At 35.6% G+C, this 26,742-nt stretch overlaps 1 protein-coding gene across 1 annotated transcript in view; it reads left to right on the top strand.

The window, feature by feature from the left end:
* Positions 1-24,938, top strand: part of AR (androgen receptor) — a 249,229-nt gene extending 224,291 nt beyond the window's left edge. The window contains exons 4-8 of the mRNA XM_049767206.1: positions 13,498-13,785; positions 17,928-18,072; positions 22,901-23,031; positions 23,933-24,090; positions 24,714-24,938. Of these exons, the coding sequence (XP_049623163.1) occupies positions 13,498-13,785; positions 17,928-18,072; positions 22,901-23,031; positions 23,933-24,090; positions 24,714-24,869 (878 nt within the window). The 3' untranslated portion in view covers positions 24,870-24,938. The remainder of the gene's footprint in view (positions 1-13,497; positions 13,786-17,927; positions 18,073-22,900; positions 23,032-23,932; positions 24,091-24,713) is intronic.
* The last annotated feature ends 1,804 nt before the right edge of the window (positions 24,939-26,742 follow it).

Genomic DNA, 26,742 nt, shown 5'->3' on the forward strand with positions numbered 1-26,742 from the left:
ATATTTACCAATAAATCAGAAAATAATTTGGAAAAAATCAATTCCAAGAAAAATTTTTCTCAGTTTTCTCATAGTCAGGCAAACAGTTCAATATGGCAACCAATATTCTCCCTACAATCATTGCTGGCAGGGATGTGAAGAGAAAAAAACTTATTCACTGCTGGTGGGAATGCCATCTAGTCCAGCATCTATGGAAAACAATATGGAGATTCCTCATAATACTGAAAATTGAGCTCCCATATAATCCAGCTGTACCACTCCTAGGGATATACCCTAGGAGCACAAAAATACAATTCATAAATGCCTTCCTCACACCTATATTCATTGCACTATTATTTACAATAGCCACACTCTGGAAACAACCAAGATGCCCTTCAACAGATGAATGGCTAAAGAAATGTTGTACATATACACAATGGAATATTATGCAGTCATCAGGAGAGATGAAGTCATGAAATTTTCCTATACGTGGATGTATATGGAATCTAATATGCTGAGTGAAATAAGTAAGAGGGAGAGATATAGACAATGAATAGTCTCACTCATCTATGAGTTCTAACAGAAATTAAGGACATTATTGTAATAATGCCTAGACACAATAAAGATAAGGGCCATAATGACTGGCTCAAAATATAAAGATCACCACAAAGAGAGGTGAGTGCAGTTAGGGAAATAACTACACTAACAACTATCATGACAATCTTAAACAGTAAGAGAAGTAGAATGCCTGTCTCCAGTACAGGCAGGGGTTGGCAAGGAGGGAGGGGGCATTGCATGTGTGAATGATGCACTTGTGAAGGGAGGTGTTCTGTTTATGACTGAAACCCAACTAACAATCATGCTTGTAATCATGATGCTTAAATAAGATTTTATAAAAAACATATTTTCTCTACCCTAATTTTACATGCTATCTCATATGTTAAAAAACCTGACTTAGGTATATGATTATGGGACCTTCTGGGTACTAGAATATCTTTAGTTTGTTCTGCTAAATAGTGTCTTTCATCTCACAAAATTTTATGTTGGTACTTTCAACATTTTTAAACAACCATACAATAAAGAAAGATTAATCTACATAATTCAGAATAAGGGTTCTAGAAGGCTCTCTATTAACTAGTCCAAAACTTCGAGTTATCGGATGGTTGATACTTAGTCCTTGCTTATCAACATAGAGCCTCATATTTGTACTGGAGACAACAAATAGGATCATTAGTATTTTCAGACCTCATAGATGTTGTAAGGACTATCTCTTAAAGTAGTAAAAATACTATTTATTTAATTATGAGTATCATGATTAATCTTTTCAAAAATGTGTTTTGATATTAGCAGAGTGTTGTTTGATTGTTTTTAATTATATGTGACCAAAGCCAGGTGGGACCAGTGTTGTTTTGTTTTCACTTGATAAATTACCACTATATACCACTATGCTATGTTAGTGTGTACTATGTTGAAAAACAAAACATAGAGCCCAGGTTTTTTTATTAGCACTTTGACTTTGTTATAAAACTATCTATGATTTACTCTTATCTCTGTCCTCCTGTACCCACTGCCAAGGACTCAGATCTTAATCTTAGGCCTCATAGATTTACAGAAGATCAATAATTAAAGACCATATTTCCTCTACTGAAGAAATAAACCTAAGAGTTACCCAGTTCCATTATTCCATGGATTAGGAGAACATATTCAGATCTGCCTCTTCCCAAAGTTCAAGTGTCTATCATCAAAAGTGAAAACATGGGGCTGGAGCAGTGGTACAAGAGGTAAGGTGTCTGCTTTGACTGCGCTATGCTAGGACAGACTGCGGTTTGATCCCCCAGCGTCCCATATGGTCCCCCAATCCAGGAGCGATTTCTGAGTGCAAAGCCTGGAGTAACCCCTGAGCATCTCTGGGTGTGCCTTAAACCCCCCCAAAAGTGAAAATATGCTTGAACCTTTCATAAAGAAAGGGAAGACAATATCAAAGACCACTTGTTTCATGTCTTAGTGGCTCCATAGTCTCACTGCTCATCAGAAGTTTGCATCAAGTGTGAGGTCTTGTTCTCTTCAAACTTTGTAGTGACATAAGAGGAGAAACACTTAGAGGCACTAACACTTTTATATGTACTCTCTGTGTCCCAGACTACTCATATTAAAACGAGTTTCCTTATGATGTATTTAGAGTTTGTAAAGCCAGAGTCAGATAAATATTAGAGTGAAGACTACTATCCCTTCCTTGCCTAGAGCCTCCATTACCACCCTTTGCCTTCCCAAATTCCCTCACTTTTGTGCATGCATAAAAGTGAGGGCCACTTTTCCCTGATTCAGCAACATGCTGGAGAAAAGCCAAAGAAGAATTTCAGGAGGGAACAGTTTTGCCCTCCTCTGGGAATAATTTTAACTTTCAAACCAACAATAGTTTCCCTAATGAGAAATGAAAGGCACATATGGTTTATTTTTAACTGTTTTCATTTTGTTTGAATGTTGCATATTTCTGCCAGCAAATTTTCCTTTAATAACACCATTAATACACCAATGGTATTTTCTTATTTACAACAAACTGACAGAATTAATCAGTTAACATTGAGCCTTCCTCTATTTTTCTTTTTTCTTTCTTTCTTTTTTTTCCTCTCTAGTTTGCTTTCCAGGTCAGGCTGACCTGTTAAGCATGGGCTGTTTCACATTTGTTTTTGTTAGTTTAAATGTAATTGTAAAATCTTGTGTGCTCTAATTTTATGTAGTTACTTTTTCCAATGGAAAATCTTGTATGTTAAAGAATTTCCAGGTTATGCAACTACACATGTGCAGGTTTTAAGTAGTGAACTGTGCCCCTCAACCATGATAGCATCCAAACAGTGAGCCCCTTTTCTCTGGCTGAGTAGTAAGGGAGAAGAACTTTGGAAAGTATTTCTTACAAATCCTGCTCTTTGGCAAAGATATGCAGCACTGCATATCATTCTATAATTAATATGTTTACTTGTCCATGAAATAAAAACCATTAGTCTAAATATTACAATATAATCCTTGAAAGATAAAATTTAATATTTTCCCCTGGCTGTTCCCCTAACTCAGAATTGGAACTTCATAGAAAAAAGACTTTGAGAAGCTACCAAGAAGCCCATCTTGCCTAAAAGAATCTGGAATTATCTTTACTAGTGTACACTTAAACTTAAATGCAACCCTATTAATATCTCACTGCTACATATTAGCCAAAGATTGACTTTAGTTCATTGATTTCTTCTTGCCATTCTTCCCCACTTGTCTCCAACTAATATTTATGAAATGGAAAAAATACCAACAAGGAAAGATACCTAATTCTAGATCCTGTCATCTAGCTATTTAACCTTAGATAGAATTCATATTTTCCCTTCAATCTACTTATCTTTGGCATAAGGATTGATCAATCTATATTGTTCTCAATGAACTGAGCAGAAGCTTTGCATGCTAGAGGCCCAGGTTCATCTCCAAAACAACATGACAACCTCAGTACTGCCACAAATGACCCATCAAACATTCAGAATTTTATAACTCCTAATTAATACAGGTATGGCCCCAAAATAAAAAATAACGAAATAAGGATTGATTTGGATGGGAGAGGAAAAATAGACAGGACCTGAAGCAATCCAACATGTTCTTAGCCATGGAATCTTTTCTTCAAAAAAAAAAAAGCTGATGTTAAGGTAAATGTAGATAAAAAAAATAAATCACTGATTCTCTGGTTTGAAAAATATGGCCTGTTATTGGAATCACATACTAAGATCCATTTTGACTCCTCTCTGGAACCTTTACATAAACCATTTGAAAATTTGATGTATAATATAGTACTACATTGAAGTCTGAAGACCTTCCTAATTCTGATTCTCAATTTGATTTTATATCAACCTCTGTGGAAACTATGTTTTATCAGTTAGCTTTAACAGAAAGTTTGTTGATAGAAAGGGTATTACATGGGGTCAGAGAGATAGCATGGAGGTAAGGAGTTTGTCTTTCATGCAGAAGGTCATTAGTTCGAATCCCAGCATCCCATATGGTACCCCGAGCCTGCCAGGAGCAATTTATGATTATGGAGCCAGGAGTAACTCCTGAGCAGTGTCAGGTGTGACCAAAAAACCAAAAAATAAAAAGTTAAAAAAAAGAAAGGGTATTACATGAATTATAGCAGGATTTATCAACTAGTAAGTGTAGAAGACATCATTTTTTAAAATTTTTATTGTGGCCAAAGTGAGTTACAAATCTTTCATAGTAGTATTTTAGGTACATAGTGATAATGAATAAGGTGAATTACCACCAGTGTTGTCCTCCCTCTACCCCTTTCCCAGCATGCATCCCACTTCTCCATCCTTTACCCCTGGGATATTAGTGTAATTGGTCCCCACTTGTACAGCTTGTTGTAGATTGGGTATAGATTCTGTTGTCCTTGATTTTGGGTTTGGTGTTCAATTCTGATCATTTTTATTTCCACTAAATGTTCATATGACTGTCTAGTCCTGGTACCGTCCATTTCCCCCCTCAAATTATGAGGCTGAGCAAGATGATTTCAGTAATGTAGTTCTGTTGGAAGTATAAGAAATGAGAAGGGGAAAAAATAAAACAAAAAACCTAGAAGGAATCGTCTAGATGTTATAAATATCAATTTAGAAGAAGAAAGGAGAAAAAGATAACAAAACAACACAAAAGAAAAGAAAAAAAAAACAATGAAACTGTAACAACAAAAATGCAAAGAATAGCAAAGAAAGAACAAAAACCAAAACCAGCAACTATGAAAGACAAGCAAAAATAAAGACAAAAGAACAACAACAAAAATCACCCACACATACAATAAAGGAAAAAGGATAAAACAAAAACAAAACAAAACAAAAAAAAAACAGTAAAAAAACCCTATCCCAAACCAACAACTACTTATAAAGGTTTGTGTTTCTTCTTCTTCTTCTTCTTCTTCTTCTTCTTCTTCTTCTTCTTCTTCTTCTTCTTCTTCTTCTTCTTCTTCTTCTTCTTCTTCTTCTTCTTCCTCTGCCTCCTCTTCTTCCTCCTCTTCCTCCTCCTCGTACTCCTCCTCCTCGTCCTCGTCCTCCTCCTCTTCCTCCTCCTCCTCTTCCTCCTCCTCCTCCACCTCCTCCCCCTTCTTCTTCTTCTTCCTCCTCCTCCTCTGCCTCCTCTTCTTCCTCCTCTTCCTCCTCCTTTTCTTCTTCTTCCTCTTCCTCCTCGTCCTCGTCCTCCTCATCCTCCTTGTCCTCCACGTCCTCGTCCTCATCCTCCTCCTCCTCCTTCTTCTTCCTCCTCCTCTGTCTCCTCTTCTTCCTCCTCCTCTTCCTCCTACTTCTCTTCTTCCTCTTCCTCCTCCTCGTCCTCGTCCTCCTCCTCTTCCTCCTCCTCCTCCTCCTCGTCCTCGTCCTCCTCCTCTTCCTCCTCCTCCTCCTCCTCTTCCTCCTCCTCCTCCTCTTCCTCCTTCTCCTCTTCCTCCTCTTCCTCCTCCTCCTCCACCACCTCCTCCTCCTCCTCCTCCTCCTCTTCCTCCTCCTCCTCCTCCTCTTCCTCCTTCTCCTCTTCCTCCTCTTCCTCCTCCTCCTCCACCTCCTCCTCCTCCTCCTCCTCCTCCTCCTCCTCCTCCTCCTCCTTCTTCTTCTTCTTCTTCTTCTTCTTCTTCTTCTTCTTCTTCTTCTTCTTCTTCTTCTTCTTCTTCTTCTTTCTTCTATAGGCACAGTAAGTATCGGGGAAATTGGAAAGGAAACTTTCTTGGCCTAAGAGATACAGGGTTTATCTGCCCTTGAAGCATACTGCCATGGGAACTACTTCAGGCTCCATACACGCTCATTTTCACATCTCAAAGGAAGACAAAAATTATTGGCCTACAAAACTTAATTTCCACTTTACATTCATTTTTATTGGAAAAATTCACAACTCTATGAGACAGCCATTTCTATTTAGGATTCTGAACTTTGTCAATTTGGTTCTCAGGTTGTTATTGTTGTTGTTGTTTTGGGGGATTTTTTTGGTTTTGGGGGGCCACACCTGGTGACGCTCAGGGGTTACTCCTGGCTATGCTCTCAAAAATCGCTCCTTGCTTGGGGGACCATATGGAACGCTGGGGGATCAAGCCGCGGTTCGTCCTAGTTTAGCACATGCAAAGCAAACACCCTACCCACTTGCACCACCGCTCCAGCACCACTCCTCAGTTTTTGTCTTGAGATTGTAGATCATACAAGATTATCACACATAGCACTTTAGAACATTATATAACTAGAGACGCATCCATAAAAGATTATTCAGTTGGGCTGGAAAGATAGAATAGCAGGGAGAGCACTTACCTTGCACATGGCTGATCTGAGTTTGATCCCTAGCATCTGGTATGGCCCCAAGCCCATTAGAAATGATACCTGAGTGTAGAGCTATGAGTAAGACCTGAATACTGCTGTGTGTGGCCCCAAAACAAAACAAAACAACAATTAAAGAGAATATGTAGCCTGCTTATTGAAATGGACTTTTATAAGACTTAGAGTAATTTCATTGAAATAATCTTATTTCCTAATAATAGTAGTTTCATGTGGTAGTCATTATATATTGCCACCAGTATTCTGATGTTAAAATTTATGGATTAAATAAAGGTATTTTTTCTAGGTCACTGATCTAATAAGATGAATAATAAAAGGTCTTTAATATAATAACATTTTAGAAATTCTATATCATTAATTTCTGTCTCCTCATATTCAGTGCACTTTCATATGTCATCATCTTAGGGAATTCTTCTGGTTGTATATAAACCTCTCTTGGCAATCTGTCAGAAAGAGAAAGTTTATGATTTTCTCATTAACATGATAATATTGTGTAATTTATCCTCACCTTGTGGTCAAGAAAACTGAGGTACAACGAAACTAAATCTTGACCAAAGTAAAACAGATAATAAATACTAGAACCACGAATACATATCAGACTGGCTCCAGATCCTTTGTCTTAATTACTATATATGTTAAGATATATATGTGCATATATTTTTATATGAAAACCAATTGCAAATGAAAGAAAAGAGTGTTTCTTTTTGTGGGTTTTTTTTTGTTTTTTTTTTTTCAGTTTTGGGGTTACACCCGGCAGTGTTCGGGATTTACTCCTCGCTCTGTGCTGAGAAATCGCTTCTGGCAGGCACAGGGTACCATATAGGATGTGGTCGTCCTAGGTCAGCCACATGCAAGGCAAATGCCCTACCGCTGCACCACCACTCTGCCTCCCCATTTCACTTTTGAAAAATATTCAGAAATATCTCTCCTCTTCTAGAGACTTCCCTCTTAAATTCATATACCTTCAAGGCCAACAGCAAACTAGTAAAGACACTCCCTTAAATTAAATTTAAAAGATTAAGAAGCTATTTTCTTCTTGTCATCATGAAGATAAATATGCACATGGACTAAAGTTCTAGTGATTGAGCCATATTGTGACCATTTTTTTTTTTTTTGGCTTTTTGGTCCACACCCAGCGGTGCTCAGCGGTTACTCCTGGCTATCTGCTCAGAAATAGCTACTGGCAGGCATGGGGGACCATATGGGATGCTGGGATTCGAACCAACCATCTTAGGTCCTGGGTAGGCTGCTTGCAAGCAAAAGGCGCTGTGCTATTTCTCCGGCCCTGTGACCATTTTTTTTCTGCTTTTGGATTTTATTTCAAGATGACTGGCTGCAACAATAGCACAGTGGTAGGGCATTTGCCTTGCACGTGTCTGACTCGTTGCAGACCCGAGTTTGGTTCCAGGCATTCCATATGGTCCTCTGAATCTACCAGGAGCGATTTCTGAGCACAGAGCCAGGAGTAACCACTCTGCACTACTGGGTGTGGCCAAAAATATGGTATTTGAAAACCTCATTCAAGTTTTTATTCCTGGTGGAAAAAATATGAAAGAAAGTACACAGACTCTTGTGCTCATGTTTGTGATCTTTAAAGCTAGAAAAAGTAAATTCTTTCCCAAAATACAATTATTTTCAGATTAGGGACTTCCCCTTAACCTGCACCTACACAATTAAATATAATTTCACTAATAAAAGATTTATAGATCATGAGCTGGTATGTTAGTGCAGGATTTACATCACTTGCATGGAAACATCAGCAATTTAATCACCAGTATCATATATTCCCCCAAGCACCAAAGTGAAAAACCCTGAAGTACAGAACCGAATATCCCATGAACACCTTTAGGAACACCTAACATTCCCAAAATAATTTTTCATTATAATAAAATTAGCATTGTCTAATTTACTTATTATATCTCACAAATTTTAATTACAGATCAGCAGTTATATAAGTGTCCCCCAGATTCATTAATAGATAATGTCTTACTCCTCCTAGAACAAATCTGTAATCATAAATATGTTTCCACTTCATTTCTAAAACCTCTAAATATAGTTCACCAGAATTCAGGTGGGCATGCTTGCCTTTGAAGATGATGTGTTCATCCACCTAGTTTATACATTTATTTTGAAATAAACAGTTTGCTTCTGAACTTTTTTTCATCTTGCCCTAGACTCTCTTTGTCATCCAAAGTAAGAACAAAAAATATTACTACCACAGCAACAAATTACTCTGACTATATTAATCTGCTTTCAGAAAGTATCCAACTCTTTTCAAAACCTAATCAGATTAGGTCAGATCCAGCAAAGACAGCATCGAAATTGTGATCTTAATATCTTCCAAGTCCTTTAGCAACAACATCTAAATTCTTGTTTTACTGGATAAATGTTTATGCAAGTGGTTGGGACTCATGGAGAATTTTTAAAAGTCTACCTAATCAGTAAAGGTGATTATTTTTATACCTCAAATTTCTCCAAATGGTGAAATATTAGGAAGACCAACATCCTTAAACCTTGACAGAACCTGCAAAACTTGCTCAAACTTTATAAGCTTCCCCCTCTACCTTCCCTTTCCTGCCCATAGAAAAGAAACTTTCTCTCCTGGTGAATCAAGAAATGAATGAAAGTTGCAAAAAAGTCTAATTGTGATAGTGACTAGAGAAACTACAAATTAATCACATATAACCATCCTTTGGGATTCACCATTGAACCTGATTTTAAAAAAGATTATAATCATATTGTAGAGGGAGCCCAAACAGGGGACTTATGCCACACATTGAAAGGGACATTTCTATAAGACCAAAGCAGGGCAATCCATATATTATATCAGGCTCCACTGGTCCCCCAAAGAATATAGTGGGGCAGGGAATTACGATTTTATTGATCCTTTTGTGCCTTCACCGTGCTAAGTCTGGAAAGATGCAAATCAACTCACTAACCATAAAAACGTTTCCCCTTTACTGTCCCTTTCTTCTGATTTCCACTTAATGTAAATAAAACAATAAGTTTCTGCCACGAATGGCCTATATCTCACATGATGAGTTAGATATGACCTAGAGGCTCAGGTGCAGAAGGCACAAAGTGCTTGGCTTGGCTTTATGAAATAGGATAAGACCTTGGGCTTCAAGTAGCAGCTGTGACTAGCAAGGCTGATTGCTCAACATCCAAGTTATCTAGCAACATGCCTGTCACTGCTACATAGAAAATACAGAGGAATCCATAGCAGAATGAATAGAATCTGATTTCTATTACATTCAGTTCAGTCACCCCTTTCAGGCAGAAAAGCCAGAACACCTGGTGCAGTTTGAGCCACTATGGTTGCAAGGAGCAACACATAGCCATGTCATAGAGGTAATTGGAAATGTACTTCCTTTCCTCAAGCTGTTGCTTTATCCTTCTCTTTGGAGACTATGAAAATACCAGCCAAGTTTTCATTAGCACTACACAGAGAGGGGGGATTATTTCATTCTCCTGGATTCTCCCCCACAGTCTCAGCACATACTGATTTTGCTTGTAATGAGTTTGCGTAGGTCCATAATTCATCACCCCATTGAGATCTGAGTCACTGGCAGAAAAGTCGAGGTGACAAAGTGTACCTCACTGATTGCTTCAGTACCAATTACTCTTTGTGTCCCTATACATTGTGAAAAAAAATCCATGTATTCATCTGTATAAAAGTAATTAGGATTTTTCTTTTTCTTTTTCAATGGCATGAATAGGGTATAACAAAATGAACTGTTTCCATAGGGAACAGCTTAGATTCATAGGACTATTACATGGAGCTTTCTGAAATAATGGAAATGCCATTACAATGTAATTGTTACTAGCCACAGATGTGGTTTGTAGAAGTGAGGACTTAAATGTTTAATAATATTCATTTTAGTGAAAATTTAGGCAGCCACATGTGGCTAGAGGCTGCTATATTGCATAGTTCAAATCTAGAAGGAACTTAGAGGAGCAAGTACATAGATTGATGAACTATTAGTAAAAGCTATCAGAAATATGATGTAGGGAATTATGAATGATGAATATAATCCTAATTATATTTTAGTTCTATCAGTAGGCAGTATAACCCTCTCTGGTTTCAACCTCCCCATCTTGACTTGAAATTTTGGCATATAAGAGAAATTCCAAACACTAAAATAAACTTTAAGACAGATGTGTGTTAGGAAGAAAAAGTATATTAGGTTCTTATAAGTGTACTCCCATGTATAAGTGCATATGTCTGTGTTTGCATGTGAATGGCAGGTAAAGGAAGAAATTGTTCCAGTCCAATTTCCCGCCATTTTCTTAGAACCTTCCCAAAATGACCAGTATATTTCTGTGTGGATTGTGAAGTTACATCGAATCTATGACATCTCAGATTAGATTATTTATAAGGATTTTTATGCTTTATGTGTATTTTTATACATCTATAGTGCCTTGAAATTGTTCCTAGTTTGGGAATATAATTAGAATTATTCTCATAACTTCCATTTTCTCTTTTGAATTTGAGGCTAATTTTTCAGTCAAAGGTGAAGTAGAATAAGGAGGATAGGATATAGCTTCTACAGTTCTTATCAACTCTTCTAATATCTTGGAGAGAAAACGTAGTCCAAAGCACCAAGGATATGATAGTTGTAGTCAGTAAACCAGATTTGGAGTATTAGATCTTCTTTCGTGATATCTGTGCAAAATAAATGAAAGATTTGCCTAATCTTCTAAAATCTTTGTGGAGATAGATGTGAAATGTGTTCATGAAACGAGACTAATAAAAGACCCTGAAAAATTATCCATGTTTTAAAATTAAATCAGACATGAGCTAATTTCATCACTGTCCTCTACAAGGTCAGAAGTGGTACTGCATTGATTTGTCACCAATAAGTTCAAGACCAGAAAATACCAGTGATGTGAGGTCTACCTGTGTAACAGGGTAGCAGATCTGGCAGGCTGTATTACTGTTGGGAACTGGGTACACTAGATAAAAAGTTCTCTTTAGTTTTGAGAGAATCTGGGTTTAATTTATTTTATATATCAGTTCATGTCCTAGTTGATAGATAAGAATTAACTCTAGGTGTACATATTTACTATTATTGACTAGCCAAAGCCCTATAAAAATGATTATTAGACCGTGTGATTTTGTGATTGGAACTTCTTTTCCAATTGTTTTTTATCTTCCTCTTACACCACATGCCCCACCGTTTTCTCTTTCTTTACTCTACTTTTTTTCCCAAACATAATTCATTCTTGCATTAATTTACTTATTTACTTTATCATTGGCTTTTGTTTTAAAGGATTTATTTTCTACTTCAGATTAAAATTAATTCCTAATTAGCACCTTTTGGTCAGGAACCAGCAATTTATGAAAAAAGCTGAATTTCTCTATTTAAATTAGGAAGTAAAATTATTTTTGTTTTATATCTCATTTATTCTTATTTCAAATGGATCAGAGATAAGACATTTATAATTTGCTTTATTACAATTTCCTATGCTGAAATTCAGTTATGATTTCTTGACTATATTTCTAGCAATAAAAGTGTCATATAAACAGAGCCAGAGCTATAGTACAGAAGGTAAGTTATTTGTCTTGCACACAACTTACCTGGATTCAAACCCTAGTATCCCATGTGGTCCCAGTAAGCACCACCAGGAGTAATTTCTGAATTCAGAGCCAGGAGTAACACTTGAATACCTTCAGTGTGGCCCAGAAACAAACAAAATAATCAGCTGCAGTGCCTATATAGGTGTAATGCCTGACAGTATCTGAAGCTATTACAAAGTTTAATGAGAAATACTGCAACAACAGAAGAGTCCTCTTAACTGAACCAAAGTTGGATGATAAAACTTGATAATCTAAATATTAGGAGGGACATTTAGGGGCATTGCAAAAATGTAATTCCTTATGATGCTTAAATTCATAATCAGGGTGCATGTAGAGCCCATTAATGTCTCCAATAATATGAGTGCCTAACAACTTTCCCATCTTTAGATAGCTTCAACTGTATAGATGTATGTGAATGGTTTGTATGCAATGAAGAAGGAAAAACATAGATAAAGACATAAGTCTAAGACATAAATCATATCCCAAGGAACAGCAAAGAGCCAATTTAGTTCTCCTTTAACAAGTTGGCCTTTTTAATCTATTTCTATAACAACCTATTAAAATGTACAGGACATAGATATAAGTGTATCACTATAATGTTCTATATTTATTGCTTTTTAAGGTAGAACTCATATTTCTTAATATTATATCCGTGAGACATTTATGTATATATAAAAGTATATATACTTATATTTAAATACTTATACTTTAAAATACGGTACCATCTTAGTTTTCTTCCTCATTATTTCACATAATATACCACATATACATAGACTGCAGTCATACTTATCTGTTTCCCAAACATTCCTCATTACTTTTATTTGTGCTCATTCTGATCTTTTTTATCTGGTGAAATAATTCCTCAAATCCAAGTCAAAAATCATCATAAAGGATTTCTTCAGCCTATCTCTTGTGAGAGAGATTATTATCTCCTATTATACTATATATTTATGTTTAAACATTTACTAGTTTCTCATTTTCCATAATTGTTTGTGAACATTTATTTATCTACTAGGCTGGGATGGAACCAATATCCTGGGATGGAACCAATACCTGTAAGCAGGGGCCAAATAGAGAATGTCAAATGAATGAGAGAATTATTTATTAGTAAAGTATGTAATTGAAGGTCCAAGTTATGGACACTGAATGCTGCATTTATGCAGTATCATATCTAAATATATATTCAAAGAAAGTTTGAGTTTAATAAAGATTTGTAATGAAGAAATATTTACTCAACCTATACTAAGACTGACACTTTCTCAAATACTATAAAGTCTGTAACCAAAAAGACTGAAAGTCTTAGTTTCCCTTGCTGTCTTGTTTTGTTTTGTTTTGTTTTGTTTTTGCTTGTTTGTTTTTGGACCACACCCAGTGACACTCAGGGGTTACTCCGGCTATGCACTCAGAAATCGCTCCTGGCTTGGGGGATCATATGGAATGCCAGGTATTGAATTGAGGTCCATCCTGGGTCAGTCACGTGCAAGGCAAGTGCCTTACTGCTGCACTACTGCTCCAGCCCCTTTTGATCAGTCTTTTTTTTTTTAACAAATTCACTGCACTGCATTAATTTAGACATTGATAATAAATTCAATTTCCCTTCTCTCCCAATAGGTCGGAAGTTGAAGAAACTTGGTAATATAAAAGTACAGGATGAAAGGGAGTCTTCCAGTGCCAACAGCCCCACTGAGGAAACTACCCAGAAGTTGACAGTCTCACACATTGAAGGCTATGAGTGTCAGCCCATATTTCTGAATGTTCTGGAAGCCATTGAGCCAGGCGTGGTGTGCGCTGGTCATGACAACAATCAGCCAGACTCTTTTTCAGCCTTGCTTTCTAGCCTTAATGAACTAGGAGAGAGACAACTTGTTCACGTGGTCAAGTGGGCCAAGGCCTTGCCTGGTAAGGAAAAGGGAAATAAAGCAATGGGATGGGGGGGAAAGCTCCAACAATACCAAATACCATGCTGGTGTCTTTCCTGACTGTTAACTCATATTGTCTTTATTATACCTATGAGGAGAATCAGTTGGTGTAATTATACTTCAAAAATTACATTTATAGGACAAAAATTTTATGTTTAACCAACATTCAACAAAAATTCCATAATCAACTATCTCATAGTAATACATTTATATGCCTAAATATGCTTCTGCATTTGTACACACAGTATGACCCAAATGATGATCTTATCTTATAGGCCTGGAAGATAGTCTGTCTTCAGATTATATTTAGGCATAGTATCATGTGAATTAATAATATAAAATAGTAAATATTTTATAATATGGATTAAACCATATTAAACCATAATAACTATAATATTATAATAAATTAATTATAATAATAACAACTATAATACTAACTATAATATAACATGGTTTAAATAAAATAGACTGGAATTCAAAATTTAGGTTCAAATGTTGCCTGATTATTTGATTCCTTCTCTCTCTGGATCTAATATGCATGTATATAATGATAGAATAATAGCTTGGAATAAATTGATAGCTTACAAATTCGCTTTAAGGAACTCTTATTGATCATTAAACTGCCTCTATAATCACAGTGAGTAGAAATATTATGTGATAGTGAATGAAATGTAAAATATAAAAATTTTGCTTTGTTATTTCTGATGATGGGAACTCATCTATTTATTGTTCAGTCTGATTGTTTAAATGTTAGAGCTTAGAGACACCCCAGAAATACTATGCCCAAGGGTTTTCCATTATTTATTTATTAACATAATCTTTATTTTTCATAAAGAGTAAAACAATACAAGTGAATCTGATTTATTTGAAGTCAGTTAATCTCTGTCACTAACCCCAAAAAAGTCTCAACTCACTCTTCAAGAATCTCAAAGTGCTAAAGAATTCTAAGGATCCTAAACTCTTACAATTCAAATATTCTTTTGAAGAATCATCTATAAGCTCCTTCTTATAGAAACCAAGATTGTCCAAAATACAATCTAATAATAATTGACATTCTGATGGAAATTTATAATGAAGATTAATTTATGTTGTATCTTATTTTGTTTTATAAGAATCATTTAAAATAATAAAAATTAAAAATATTTTTAAATTTATTTATTTTATAAAAGACACTCATTCTCTAAAAAATAATAATATGTTTGAGCTTAATTTTCACTTCCAGAACGTCTCAGGGTCAGAACTTAAGCCAAAATGTCATCTTGATTCCAAGTTTCATGTTCACCTTATTCCACTGATATAGTTGGCATTGTACCTATACAGTTCTGTAACCTTAGACTACAATGAGGGGACAATTGGGTCACAGTGTGGATTGCTGCCTTTGAAGACATCTAAAGTTGAAAATTTAATTTCTATTTTGTCTCTAAATTTCAAGGCCTGTCATATATCTAACAATTTACCACCCAGGAAATGTAAGGTTGACTACAAATAAGTTCACTAAGAAAATCACCCAAAGATTCTACCTGTGCATGCACTATTCCAAAACCAGTGGTCTCTCCTAGTAAAGAAAATAATACACACAATTTGAAAAGGATATACCTTAAGCCTTGCCACTTTTTCATCATAATGTTTTTATTTCATTTGTATAATGGAGATGTAGTTTAACCTTTCAAAGCATTTATCAAATATCAAAATTATCCCATTTTATATTGTGTGTGATAGATCACTATATTTTACATGGATAATATAAATATATGATTATGTGACATGCATACATATGCATGTATAAAATCCCAATTTTATTATCTTGTCAAAAACCTAGTATAAATTATTATGGCATGTTTTGTGTGACATGGATCAATTACTAGGATAAATATTTTCTTACTTCAACCACCAGTATGGGAAACATTCACCTTACAGTGACAAACATGCAAGCTGATAACAGATTACATTATAGCTCCCCTAAGAATGTAGTTTCTAACCTCAATTCTTTTGAAAAGTAGTTTCAAATAATCCAATTCCTTTCAGTTCTAAACCTGCATGGCTCTTTTTCTATTCTAGTATCAGTTAATTTGTAATATCTGTTTTACAGAAGGACTTCAGACTTGATATATACTGGAATCTGAGGCAGAGGCTTGTGTGTCTTTACAGTGAATATGAGAAGCAGACACCCAGAAACTAAGATTCAGTAAACAGTCTTGTTCTTAGAGACTTTATCAAACCCTGATATCTGAAAGAGTTGGCACCTATTGAAAAATATCAAAAAATAAAATGAGTGGACAGAGGCCAACTAGATGGAAAAACAATTAAAAAGAATAGACTTCAGACATAATACTATAACTAAAAGCTGGTGACATTTTTAGTTCTTGATTTGTGACAATCAGCTATAAAGTGAAGAAGAGAATTAGAATAATTTTTCTAGATGTAGTTGACCACATATACACAACATGATCTCGGAAGATTCATTTAAATTATCTGGTTCTCATGTTCCCTGATGACAAATTGTCACATTGACCATCCAGTAGGGTAAATATAATGGTCAATTTGATGGAAAATTATAACTTTCCACCAAAAGGAAAATTAGAAATATCAAGAAAGAAGCAACATCCAAATTAATGGAAGAATTATTAATAAGATATCACAAGGTAAAATTGCACATAAATATAGAAATATTCAAGGAAGTAAAACAAGGTTGCTGTAGGGATGCGATTTTTTAGTCAATATTTAATTATCTAGTAATTTGAAAACTTCAAGGATAACTTAACCATATCTGTTCTACATATATGGTATTGTGGAGGTAGCCTTGGGAGGATGTCTTCTGGACTTTAAGTTAATTTCAGACCATTTCATTTCTATTCATTAAATATAGAAATGGCTGCATATAACTAACCATTTACTTAACTTTTCTCAAATACCAACTTGAATATTTTAACTGCCCTATTAGGTAGGAAGGACAAAATAAATATGAGATATATCTTGACTTCATGAAGATATACATATGGTTGGAGAAACAGATATATGCAAGCAGTATTGTGTAGAGTGGGCTATCATTGGATATGGTTATACCCAGTTCAATAAAAGCATAAAAAATACATTAAGTCTCTTTTTGGATGAATTAGAAAGAGTCATGATTCTAGATTACTTTCAGTGGAAATTTGAATGAGCAATAGGTTTTTATTAGATGGAAAACAGAAAGGTCTACACAGATAATAGATATAGATATGATATAATAGATATTATAGGTATGATAGGTATATCGTAACATGAGAAGGAGTATTGCGTATGCTCAGCATAAGTTTGTCTAAATAGCTATAACATAAACTATGAGAAGATAAATGGAAATAAATTTGCCTAAAGGGGTACAGTACATTAAGAACTGTCATATATAATTATGGTAGATAGTAAGAAGGACAAAATAATAAGAGCAAAGAAGAGTAGTTTTAAAAGAAAATATTGGAGAGTAAATATAAGATATAAAGTTAGGGAAGGAGCCAAAAAGTGGAGCGAAGAGGTAGTGGATATCAAAGGCAATTCTGTCACATGGATACCATTCTTCCAAGGCCATGAAAAGGAACAAGATTATAACTAGAAAATATCTTTGTAAAATGAAAGGTAATGTTCATGTAATAGAAAATTTTGTACACACTACATCTCCAGAAAGGTTACTCCAGAACATGAATTTTAAAGTCAGAATTCTTGCATTTAGTAAAGATGTTAGACTTAAGATTATAGACAAGTTCCTTAACCTTTATGTGATTCATTTTACTGATTTATAGAATGGGAATATATACCTATGCTATTAAATTACTGTGAGGATTAAATGTTATCAAAGTGAATTGTCAATTAAAAAGTTATTTCATCTCAGTGAATTTTAGACTATTATTCTTTACCAAGAGACAGTGTTCTTCTTTGTCACTATTTCATCTCATTCGACCAGATCAGGGAAGTAGAAAGGGAAAGGAACATATCCCCATTAAATGTATTATTCTCTTCCTTCTCCTCAGCACTGATAAACCATAGAGATCTTCAGCAACTTTACAATTTCCAGTTTTTACTTCAGTTGAATTATAGACTTAGTTTAGCACATCTTTACTCAATCTTGTATGGCCTCTACTCCAACTACAGGCTTCCGCAATTTGCATGTGGACGACCAAATGGCAGTCATTCAGTACTCTTGGATGGGATTGATGGTGTTTGCCATGGGCTGGAGGTCCTTCACCAATGTCAACTCCAGGATGCTCTACTTCGCTCCTGACCTAGTTTTCAATGAGTAAGTGCTTATTGGATTGGAATTTGCATGAATACATCCTTCTGGCTAGACCTGGTTATTTTTAATTATATAAAAGGTTAACAGTGGGTGTTAGCCCAGCTGACATATAATTAAATCAGTAGAAGTCAGCCTGATGAAACTGAACTGTTTTTTCTGCATGTAAAGGCAAATGGTGGAAGGCAAGGAGGAGATTGGTGCTAAATCTATCTCTAACCCTTGTATTTTGACCCTTCTGATTGAATTTAAATTTTATTTTAAAATTTAAAATTTATATTTCAGAATCTCATGGATAGAGAAATTTTGAGGCTGAATTCCTTCAGTCTTTGTGGGCTGAGGGATACTGAGAGTCACCTTTTGTTAAGTAATTCCTTTGTGTTAGTTACATATAAAATGCAAAGTTCTTTATTAAATGTATTTCCCTGCTTAAAAATAGTTTAAAACATTTAAATCAATGCTTATTCCTGTTTCTGATTTCAGGATTCAAGCCTGGTGGGGCTCATGGGAACATATGGTATTGAGTATTCAGTCCAGGTCCATTATGTGCAAGACAAACTCTACTATTACTCTGGCCTCAAAACTGCTTTTAATAGATGAAGAAAATTAGGTTTAATAAAGTTAAGTGACCCGTTGAAGGTCATAGAGCTAATCAAGTGTATGTTGAAAACAATTCCAAGAAAGAATTTGGAAACAATGATGAAAAGCTATTGATATTTTTGTACTACAGTAGTGTTATATGTCTATAAAACACAAATATTAACACTATTATAGGTCATGTTACCACAATAATAATAATTTTGATAAATAACAAATAATTTCAAAGTTCCTAGCTCTTTTGCTTCCTGTAATGGTACATAATTGTGAGATACAGCTCCGCCACTCTATCATGTTATCTTTGCACAACAACACGTTTGTTAAAAACAGATTTTAGTGATATCATCTTTGTCACCAGTTCTATATATCTTTCATAAATTTGCCAGTCATTCAGGTTTAATAATTTTATTTCATTGACCAAAATATCAGTTCTGTAATTTCCTACACCAATGTTTTGGGGGAAAATCTTTGACATTCTTACTCATAGTGTTTTAATAAAATAGAACAAATTTCTTTTAGGATTATTTCTCAAAGTTTTTTATGATGACTAAAATGAAATCTAATGATGTGAAGTATCTGCTCCACAATAAACAAGAAATAAAGAGAATTATCTTTTTACATTGATCTTTATCTAATATGGATAATATTATTTGTCTGCTAGTTGAGTTTTATGACATTGTAAATGAATCTGGCCAGAAAAATCTACAGAAGAACCTTGAGATTAATTTCACAGAATATAACCCCTTTCATTAAGTAAAGAATTTACTTTCTCTTTTTTGATCTTTCTAATTCAGAAATATCATTAATATAAAATATATAAACCAATAATCCTTGTAGTACCACAATATTATTTTTTATTGTGGGCAAAGTGAATTAAAAACCTTTCACAGTAATATTTAAGGCACATAGTAGTAATGAATGAGGGGCATTCCCACCACCAGTGTTGTCCTCCCTCCACCCCTGTTCCCAGCATGCTTCCCACTTCCACCTTTCCTCGCCCCCCCTTAATGCTAGTGCAACTGTTTCCCCATGTACAGCTTGATGTAGATTGTGTATCATTTTTTGTCATTGACTTTGGATTTTGTATTCAAGTCTGATCATTTTTTATTTCCACCAAATGGACATACGACTGTCTGGTCTTGGTACTATCCATTTTTCTCCCTCTAATTATGATGCTGATCAAGGTGATTCCAGTAATGTGGCTCTATTGGAGATATAAGAATGAATATGGGAGGAGTCTGTCTAAGTGCTATAAGTATCCCTTTGGAAGAAGAAAGGGGAAAGAAGAAAAAGAAGAAGAAAGTAACAAAACAAAATAAAATGAGACAATACCAGAAAAAAACAATAAGGGAGTAACAATAAAGAAGTACAAAAAGTATTAAGAAAAAAAGAGTAAACCAAAAACCAAAACCATCACCTACGAAGAAACAAAACAAAACAACAACAAAATAATTTTAAAAAACCTAAGACAAAAATAAGAAAAAAGAAAAAAAAAGACCAGCAACTTTTAAAAAGGGGTTGTGTTTCTTTTTTTCTTTTTTTGTATATGCACACTAAACATTGGGGAAATTAGAACGGAAATTCTCTTGGCCTAAGAGATACATGTTTTCTCTGCCCTTGAAGCATACTGCCATGGGACTGACTACAGGCTCCGTACTCACTCTTTTACACACCCCAAGGTCTTTTTATGGTGCCAGAAGAATTTCCGCTCATATGTGGGTGATGGGATCCCGCCTCTGTAGCTGACGATCTTGCTATTTGCGTAGATCATAGGGCGAAGGCTAGGAGAAAGGGTTTGTTTGTTTGTTTGTTTCACAATATTATTTTAAGAAAGTGTCCATAGTTACCTTTTGCTAAACTTGTTTTATTGAAGTTAAGAATGTCATAGAGATTTGGCATGAATTCCTTTATGGTTTCCAGATCTTTAAATGCTCTCCTTTTGAGAAGTCCTTTAAATGGTCTCTTTCTACACTCCTGCTTGTTCCTTGGGCATTGAATTAACTTCCTGGTAAAGTACACTAACTTCTCAACTAAGAATTCTAAGATCTACTGTTTTTATAGGAAAGTTGCCCCTATGCAGGGTTCAAGGGCCTTGGAGTCAACTTCTGATGATACTTAGCCATCTCGACATTACAATACTTTTTTTTGGGGGGGGGTGTTTCGGCCCACACCCGTTTGATGCTCAGGAGTTACTCCTGGCTAAGCACTTAGAAATTGCCCCTGGCTTGGGGGGAACCATATGGGATGCCTGGGAATCAAACCACGGTCCTTCCTTGGCTAGTGCTTGCAAGGCTAACCTTAACTCTAGCACCACCTCTCTGGCTCCTACAATAGTTCTTAGACCTAGATCTGCTTCCAAACCTTCTGGGTCACACCAGGAAGTTTTCAGAGACCTCAGTGGCTGTGTTGCATGGTGGGCAGTGTGAGAAGATGCAAGAATGTGTCACTGATTTCATAACTTTTTAATCTCTACAAGGTGATGATTTTGTAAACTCACCTTTGCTATGTTTCTCATCATCAAAATCTATATAGGAACTTTGCACTGAATCCAAGTTCTAGACATAACAGGCTTCAGGATTCATGAGATACCCTTTCTTTTAGGAAAATTTTTTAACATTATTATGGTAAAACATCTTTAGATTAAATAATAAATAGAACTATATTTCACACTTTAGAAAAATGCTTTTCATTAAATGCATATTATTATGTTAAATATACACAGCAGCTTTGCCCCACTATGTACCAAATAAGAAACGACTTCGTTATGACAACACAAACTGCCCCCCATAATTTTATCATCCCCTGGCATGTTTCACTTCTTGAGTTGAAAGTCACTAATTGCTACCAGTAACTTAAGGTATTGATGGTGAAAGAGAACCCCAAAGAGAGAGACAGGGACTCTGGAACAGACCATTTGCTAATGTCTCTGACACAACCTGTCACTAGTCCTATTTTCCTTTTTTTCTCCCTCATTGTGGAAAGCACATTTGTGATAGTTATGAGTTAAACCCTACCTATATGACTTTTAATAAATCACTGAACTTTCCTGAACCTCAATTTGCAGTATGGCTAACATAGGGTAATAACACCTCTTTACATGTCAGTTATCAAGTATTTAATTTAACAGACATTTTATCTTTCTGCATTTAAAAAAATATTTTTTTGGTTTTTGGTCACACCTGGCAGCGCTCATGGGTTACTCCTGGCTCTACACTCAGAAATCTCTCCTAGCAGGCTCAGGGGACCATATGGGATGCCAGGATTCGAACCACAGCCCTTCTGTATGCAAGGCAAACACCCTACCTCCATACCATCTCTCCGGCCCCTGCATTTTAAATATTTTAGAGCCAGTTTTTTTATTTTTTAATTAGATACTGTGATTTACTATAAATCTATAGTATTTATAGTTGAGTTTCATGAATAAGATTTTTCAACCCCTATCTTCTCACCAGTGTCAACTACCCTCCACAATGCCTGCCCTCTTCTTATCTACTCCATTTTATCACTTAGTCCTGAATCTATTCCTATCCTTCATTGTTTATTTCCCATTCTCACATCTCATTCTTTTCATTTATTCACTCCCTATTCTATCCCTCTATTCCTCCCATTTACTCTATCCTTCCCATTCTTGATTCCACTTGACCCCAATACTGTGTTATAGAAATCAGTCAATCAAGATGTCAGTGTAGACCTCAATCAAGTTTTGGATTTATAGTGGAATTACAGTGGTGACCAAGGTAAGGCCAGATCCCAATATATAACTAAATATAAAATACATTAGAGAAGTAGCTTAGAGTAGCACCCTTTTTAAATGTCTTGTGTGATATTATCTAAAATTTTTCTAGTTGTAGTTGGCTTCCAGTAAGAATTTAATCTGTATCATCTGCCCCCATTCTCTTTTTACCGAGTCCAACCAATTAATCTTTCATATGTCAAACTATAGCCCACATATTCAATCCTGGAAAGCATTTTTTCTCAACACTTACGTGGATGAGAAATTACCTTTATTTCACCACAAATATCACTCTCAATTACATTTATTATTTTTAGTATGGGGACTTAATGGGATAAACAGAACAAAAGAACCAAAGAACAACCTTGTTCTTTATTACTGAAGCAACACGAAAAACAGAAGTCTCTTCTTGGAGAACCCAAGCAAAGGCATTTTGAGACATTCTTTCCAGGAATATCTTCTAAGTTTTTCTTTGTTTCCACCCTTCTACTGTCTCATTCCCAGGTATCGCATGCACAAATCTCGGATGTATAACCAGTGTGTCAGAATGAGGACTCTTTCTCAAGAATTTGGATGGCTCCAAATAACACCCCAAGAATTTCTCTGCATGAAAGCACTGCTGCTTTTCAGCATTAGTGAGTACCGGGAATGTTTGGGAAATCCCTGTGTTCCTTGGGATTCAAAGGAAAGCTGCTTTTTTCTATCAAAAAATAATCAGGTAGATGTCAGTTTGTAAGCATTTTCTTCTTTCATAGACTCCTCTCCACTCTCCTTTGACATCCCTTTTCTTAAACAATTAATTTTATGATTTGATACTATGAATTAATCTCCATTAGGTTTTCAACTACTCCTAGTTTCTTTTTCGGATAAGATCTTTTCCGTCTTTAAATTGTTTCTATAAATGTTATCACAAAAAAAAAAAAAAAAACAAGGGTCACCTTAAATTTCTTTGTTTAGTTTGACTCTATGTTTTTTTTTAATTTTCACCTTACATTTCTTGTAGAACAGGAAGGACTATCTCCTGCAAGGAATTTCCTGTTCTGCCAACAGGAAGAGACCTAAACAAGTGAACTAGACAGTGTTTATTGGCAGCAAAGGAATCTTTCTTTATAATATTTCTTTTTAAAAGAGTACCACATTAGCTTCTATACAGAATAAAGAATTTATTTTTAATATACATATAGCTATGTGTTTTCATTGTTAAAGTTGGATTATGAATAATAATAAAACTATGTTCTCCGAATTACATACATAATATTTCCTATATGTGTTATATATATTGTATATATAATACATAGACCTCTAAGTAAAATGGCATAACAAGTTTCATTCATATTTTGTTGAATCTGTTCTTTTCCCAAAGAATACTGATAGAGTTCAAGTTCCAGACATTAGATTTCAACTCAAAGAAATCTAAAAGCATGGTTTTCTCACTGTGCGTGTGGGAGTTGAGTTTGCAGTCAGAAAATTTGGTGCTTTGTCTAATGTTCTTTATAGACATGCTTTCCCTACCTATTCTACTTTTGTCCCCATCAGTTCCAGTGGATGGACTGAAAAATCAAAAATTCTTTGATGAACTTCGAATGAACTACATCAAGGAACTTGATCGTATCATTGCATGTAAGAGAAAAAACCCCACATCCTGCTCAAGGCGCTTCTACCAGTTAACCAAGCTCCTGGACTCTGTGCAGCCTGTAAGCAAATGATGGAGGGTGCTTTGTTATAAAGAACAGACTGATAGGGCCAAGTGATAATATGTTCTGCTTGGATCTGGCACAACCCTTTGGGAGTTACTTCTATTCCCCGCTGGTTTTGAGTGCAGTCCAGAATGAAAATACAATGGAGAAGAAAGGAACACAGGTCACAATGTCCCAGCTGGATGTTGTGAAAGTGGTAGAGGAGTTGAGAACAGAGCCAATAGGACTCAAAGAAGGCACTTAGGAAAAAAAAAGTTTTGCAGACAAAAAAAATCCAGACTTGTATGTTTTACTCCTTTTCCTCAAGTCACATATATCTATGTGACTTTATGCTTATACATTAGCATATGTGTGTATGTGCTCAATCGTACACATAAAATGTACACACTAGCAACAGAAACACCCTGCCTGCCCTGTGTCAGGGAGGGAAAAGAGGTAAAAGAGGTCTTCGAGCACTCAGTAATTCCCTAGAACCCATTTAATACACATGTTGGTCCACAAACATGCACATACATAAATATAGGGAAGGAGTGGAAGTTAGAGGTGTGAGCGGAAGAAGAGCCTGGAAGGAGCCAGTTTCTGCTAACTGTATTTTCTCCCCCTCTTATTGTCCCTTACAGATTGCAAGAGATCTTCATCAGTTCACATTTGATTTGCTTATCAAGTCCCACATGGTGAGCGTAGACTTTCCAGAAATGATGGCAGAGATCATATCTGTGCAAGTTCCCAAGATTCTTTCTGGGAAAGTCAAACCAATCTATTTCCATGCCCAGTGAAACTTTGACATCCATTATTTCTTCATTATCACCCACTCTCCTTTTTCAAATAACTTCTGCCTATTATAACTGCTCTACTCTGAAATGCCTTGAGAAATTTCCACTACTGGTGTACAATCTGTCATGAAAATGTACCATGATTCAATTTTTGTGCTTTTTTCTTTTATTTGAATTCTTTATTCCTCTCTGACCCTCTCCTGGTACTTTCGGTCTCTGCTCTTAACCATGACTCTCACCTGTGGTTTCAATAGTGTTGTATATCTTTAAATGTGTGATGATCCATCTGTGGCCCATTGTCAAGTTGTGCTTGTTTATACAATACTGTGTGCCAGACACATAAACATTTACTTACTCACCTGATCCCAGTTTAGCTAGTTTAGCTAGCTATGAGTATCTGGGAAAACAAAACAAAACACACACGCACACACACACACACATACACATACACAAACAAAATCAAAAACCTTGATAGTGAATTTTATCTTAAAAAATAAATACAAACAGAAAACTTCAAAGAGAATAACAGTCACTAAAATCATAAAATTGCAGGAACAGTGGGAGTTGAACTGATTTTATTCCAAACTTCCCCTCCTGAGAAACTTGATTTTCTGCCTATGGCTATTGCTATTAAAGGGCTGGATGACTCCAGAGTTGATTTGGGAGCAGGGGAAAGACAGATTTAAAAGAGGACAAAGAGGGCAGAAAGAATTAACATTACCTGCTTACAGCCTTTGCCCTTCAGGGCTTGACAATTCATTGTAGTGAAAATGTGATTCTAATTTGTAAACTTCTATGCATGTGAATATTTTCCCTTTCAATCTGCCTTTTCCTCTCCCTTAATGGTCAAAAGTACTTTCAAATGCTTTTCAGGAACTTTGAACTATCTATCTAGTTCAAATATCCAATGAAAGATCAGACCACAAATTAGAGGAGATAGCTGATTATTTGGAAACCCCCATCTGATCCAGTTTAACTTACTCATTTGTGGATCTGAGAGGGATTTGAGTCTGGAGTCAGAGAAAAGGCAACTAACTGGTGGCTTTCTTGGACCCAGGTAGTTTTAATGACCCTTCCCTGTCCCTACTTTTAAAATATCTAAATCTTTTCTGCCTGACTTCATGTTTTCTACCTGACTTTATGCAAGTTCCCTTCACCTTTCCTGGTCCTGAGATTCACCAGAATACTTTAAGTAGTTATAGTGAATTTTGTTCACATATTTGGGCATGTTCAAAGACTGCTAAAGCCTCTAACACTAAAAGGATAACAAGGCAGCAGTACTGACATCTATTTTTTATGTAAGTTCAAGATTTCATCTATCTTAACTATCAGACCTTATAGACCTTAGACACTTGGAAAGAAGGCATCATTGGGATTTGACAATATATACATCTTGCTCTTGTCCTGCAGAGATGTTACCTTCTCCAAGTGGAGAAGTTTCCACTTTCTACTTTAGAGCAGCTAATGGGGCTACACAGATCAGGGTTGAAGATAAAAATCAATTATTAGGCTCAGAAGAATGAAGTAACTACAACTCAAAAACTCTGTAAATGCTCTTCTTACTACCCAGCAGGGAATATACCTACAGAAATCCTAAGAAGAGAGAAGAACAAAAGAGGAGAATCTTACTACTAATTTCAGTCTTCAGAGGCAAATTTTAAAGCCTGATGGACACCATCTGTTGAATTTACTCACATTCCTCCTCTGCTACTGAATTTGGACTCTGGCATTGACCTTACTGTCTGAGTCCCTATTTCATTGCAGTCTCACAGACAGAGGCAGAAACATTGAGACTACAGAACTATGGCTTTCTTTTGGAAAGGCCTAATTGTTGAGACTCACGTGGGTTACCACCAAGGAACTCAGAGTATGTTCC

The sequence above is a fragment of the Suncus etruscus genome, chromosome X (genome assembly GCF_024139225.1).
Source record: "Suncus etruscus isolate mSunEtr1 chromosome X, mSunEtr1.pri.cur, whole genome shotgun sequence".
Taxonomy (NCBI): domain Eukaryota; kingdom Metazoa; phylum Chordata; class Mammalia; order Eulipotyphla; family Soricidae; genus Suncus; species Suncus etruscus.